Source organism: Lygodium microphyllum, unplaced genomic scaffold (assembly GCF_053477565.2).
Source record: "Lygodium microphyllum isolate KBCC unplaced genomic scaffold, Lygodium_microphyllum_v1.1.10 scaffold_83, whole genome shotgun sequence".
Lineage (NCBI taxonomy): Eukaryota > Viridiplantae > Streptophyta > Polypodiopsida > Schizaeales > Lygodiaceae > Lygodium > Lygodium microphyllum.
The window spans coordinates 88,566-92,790 of record NW_028229566.1 but is presented as its reverse complement, the minus strand read 5'-3'; the positions used below and the strand labels follow the sequence as shown (position 1 = coordinate 92,790).

Here is a 4,225-nt window from a genome sequence, read left to right as displayed (position 1 = left end):
CATAAAGCATCAATGAGCATAAGCTTTTCATTGATAAATGCTTGTTATCATGTTATTATAGTATTGAGATAAGAGTGAAATCTAAGTTATTTTAAGTTCAAATTAGTCCCAAAAGTATAACCATACCATTCGAGCACCAAAACAATATATCCAAAGCATCAAGCACGCATTATGAAATTTACTATTTACTATATAAACTAGAACTTTTATGTTCTATGTGAGAGAATAGAAAATTGCACAGAATCAACTCAGTGAATATATCATCTATAGCTCTTATCGCACTCTTCATTTTTAGCTATAGAATGCCTAAATTCGATATTCTATGCAAAAGTTATAGCCAAATATGATAATATTGTCAAGCAGTCATAATTATTCACAACTTCTACAACATGCTCTATATCCACTCAAAATGGATAAAATGGCTACTTCTCAGCTCAATAAGAACTCAACAAGGCTCAATTAAGCCTTAGGAAGGTCCTCAACAATAAGCACCAAGCAAACTAGAACAAGCCGAAAGAAGAATAGACTCAATGCATATCTCAAGAGGAAGAAATAATAGCTACCATGAAACCTTGAGTTAAAGCTTTGAATCTAGACTGAAGAAAAGAAAGAAGCTCCTCAAATGGTGGGCTCTGATACTAATTCAAAGGTAGAGCATAAGTGAAAGCACAGAAACACAAGCAATACCTATGGCAGATGGAGCAAGAGAGTAAGAGAGAGACATCATATATGAAAACTCTAATTGGCATAATGTGTGATTTACCTTTCCTTATTCGAATAGATAATAAAAATAAAGTGATTATGATGGACACCCAACACTTACAATATACAAGTGTACAGATACTATCGGTGTAATGAATACACGAGTAGTTAGACATATGTGTCTTTACCCCTAACATAAGGATGCTAAATGATGATGATGGGACACATGACATTTTGTACGCAACTTGGAAAATCAAGATCTCGACTTACAAGGTTGCTTTGGTAGCACTTTAAGATTTCGACTCACAAGGTTGCTTTGGTAGCACTTGGATTTACCCCTAACATAAGGATGCTAATCGATGATGATGGGACACATGACATTTTGCACGCAACTTGGAAAATCAAGATCTAGACTCACAAGGTTGCTTTGGTAGCACTTGGATTTAAGATTTTCCTTAAAGGATCGGCTTTTCCTTTGCAGGGTAATGTCACAGGCTTTGTTCTTTGAAACTAAGTTGAAAAAGAGAGGCATCTCGAATGGACTGCATTTGTGGTGAGGAGAAGACCTTGCAACGTGTATTCTTAAATGATTGCCTTTGCAAACATATTGGGAGTTGGTTTTGTGTTGCTTCGCTCATCCAGAGATGAGATAAAGAACCTGCAAGCATGGGTTTTCAAGTTTTTTGACCCCACTGACCAGCATATATGTCTACAGTACAATCGCTCAAGTTGGTAGGGCGTTGGCCATGCTGCAAATGAGCCTGCCGTCAGCGTCGTGAGGTTGCGCCATCGTTTACGATCGATGCACCAGTCGTCGAAAAACTCGCCTTCCTGTGTGAGGGGCAAGCTGAGGATCATGGCGCAGAAGGGCTGTTCTAGGTTTCCGCTTCAGTTGTTGGAAGGTGGGCATCCAAGTTCTGATGAGCGTCATTCGCACTGCTTGTGGCAGCAAGACAAGGCCGCCATGCACGAGGCCCATAATGCGTTGCATGAGAGGGACAGAGGGGATGCGCAATACACGATAATAATCAGGAGACGATCTTGCTTCACGTCTCAGCAAAACGGCCTTCATGAGCTCAGACAGATGTGCTTCCATGGCAAATGCTTCCACCACAAGATGCGCTACCCGCAGGTCGATAAGCTGGGAAAGGAGCCAGTCCAGTATCGAGGAGGCAGCCTTCGCTTCTGCCTCGCTTACCGTCGGGCCTCTGTAGCTGTGTCCATCCTTATCTGACTGCAGTTGCGTTTTCAGGACATCCGGATTAGCCTTCCACGCCTGGAGGATGGCAGATTGGGGTACGGGACGCCCTGCTGGGATAACTACGTTTATGCCTTTGAACCATGGAGTGCTGCTGCTTACAGATGGGGTGTTGCTGCAGGCGCGACGAAGAACAGCGGCGAGTGCGTTCCGCTGGACTTGTATGGGCCAGTCCGGATCAGCGCCTGCAGGCAGCAGAGCCATGGCCTGAGGCTGCTGCAGGAGAAGCCGGGCCGCCAGGTCTGCGTTCACGGCAGAGAGCTGCAAGGATGAGAGGCACGCCCGCACTGGAGACTCCTCTGCGGGAGTCCAGAAGAGGCGCCTCGCGATAAAGGCCCGGCACGCATCCGCACAGTCGCGGGGATCCATATTCTGAGACTTAGTTTTCATTGAGAAGGGATCGCATCATCAAATATACTGGCCCACTCAGGACCTGTGTAAAGCCTGTAGAGTAGGGCATCCCCAGCACTATCTCCCACTATCTCCCACGGGGTCTTTAAGACCTCGGGGGGTTGGGATCAACAGCTGTCGTTGATCCCCCTCCTCATGACCACGGCGTAGACGTCGATCCCATGGGCAAGTAAACCCATCCGTTTTTGGTGAGCCTGTCCACAATCTTAAACTCGTCCAGCTGGAAAAGTGCCCATCAATGGTACTTTTGATACGTGTCTGCGCATGCGAAACTGGAGACGCCTTAACTCCTTATAATTGGGAGGGGCCCAGAGAATGTGCCGCCGCCAATGAACAGGGTGACGTCTGAAAGGTGAGAAGGATCGAAGCTTGCACGCGAGCTATGGCGGGAGAGCAAGAGCAAGAAAGAGAGAGACAAGAAATGGGAACTCCAACAGTCACAATGTGTGACCGGGCCTTCCTTTATTCAAACTGTCACTAAAAGAATAAAGAATAAAGTGACGTGATGGGCGCCCGCCACCTGCAGTGTGCAGTGGCGGGTACAAGGATCGAAGCTTGCACGCGAGCTATGGCGGGAGAGCAAGAGCAAGAAAGAGAGAGACAAGAAATGGGAACTCCAACAGTCACAATGTGTGACCGGGCCTTCCTTTATTCAAACTGTCACTAAAAGAATAAAGAATAAAGTGACGTGATGGGCGCTCGCCACCTACAGTGTGCAGTGGCGGGTACTGTCAGTGTAGTAATACATGGGGCGGCACGGCGGAGGCGCCTTTACCCCCAACAACCTCCCACTTAAAGGCGAATCTGCCCTAGTGAGAGAGAAAAGAAAAAAGAAAAGACAGTACAAATGTACATAGGTACAAGGGATGAGGAAAGGTGACATCTCATCCAACGCCCATCAACCTCCTGAGGAAGGCAAAGCGCTCAGTAGTGAGGCTCTTCGTGAGTAGATCTGCAGGATTCTCGTCAGTGGAGATCTTGACAAGGTCAACAGACTTGTCCTCCACGACACCACGTATGAAGTGATACCTCACCTCAATGTGTTTCGTCTTCGCATGGAAGACCGGATTCTTAGCCAACTGAATGGCACTCATAGAATCTGAATGCAGTGTAGGTATAGCATCAATCCCAAGGTCAGCAACTAGACGGCCTAACCATATGGCCTCCTTGCAAGCCTCAGTGGCTGCAACATACTCGGCCTCAGTGGTAGACAAAGCCGTACACTTCTGAACCCTGGACATCCAAGAGACAGCCCCTCCAGCATAGGTGAATACATAGCCAGAAGTGGACTTCCTACTATCTGCATGTCCTGCATAATCGGAGTCAGTGTCCCCACGACCCCTGTATCCTGGCTGCCATAGCAAATACACATATCTGCTGTGCCCTTCAGGTACCTCATGATACCCTTCACGGCATCCCAATGTCTGCTGCCAGGTGTAGCCATATAGCGTGCCACAACACCAACTGCATGCGCAATATCTGGACGAGTGGCTATCATGGCATACATCAAACTGCCCACGACTGAAGCATAAGGGATCTTGGCCATCTCGGCCCTCTGCTCATCTGTCTGCGGACAATCGGCCTGTGATATCTTCACATAAGAAGGTAATGGACAGTCAATAGGCTTTACGTCCTGCATGCGGAAGCGCTCAAGGACTTTATGAATGTACTCCCGCTGTGAGAGATACAAAAGTCCCTGATGCCTATCGCGCTTAATGCGCATCCCAAGTATATGTGAGGCCTGTCCCAAATCCTTCATCTCAAAGCTCTTCTTCAGCTGAGATTTAAGAGCATCTAGCTCATCATGAGCTTTCCCTACTATCAGCATATCATCAACATAGAGTACCAAGATAA

General features: G+C 46.9%; 1 protein-coding gene across 1 annotated transcript; it reads right to left on the bottom strand.

Moving 5' to 3' along the window:
- Positions 1–1,235: 1,235 nt before the first annotated feature.
- On the bottom strand, positions 1,236–2,306 carry LOC148008689 (uncharacterized). Its single transcript, XM_087674074.1, has one exon. The coding sequence runs from the start codon at positions 2,162–2,164 to the stop codon at positions 1,496–1,498; it is 669 nt and encodes a 222-aa protein (XP_087530200.1). The 5' UTR covers positions 2,165–2,306; the 3' UTR covers positions 1,236–1,495.
- Positions 2,307–4,225: the final 1,919 nt, after the last annotated feature.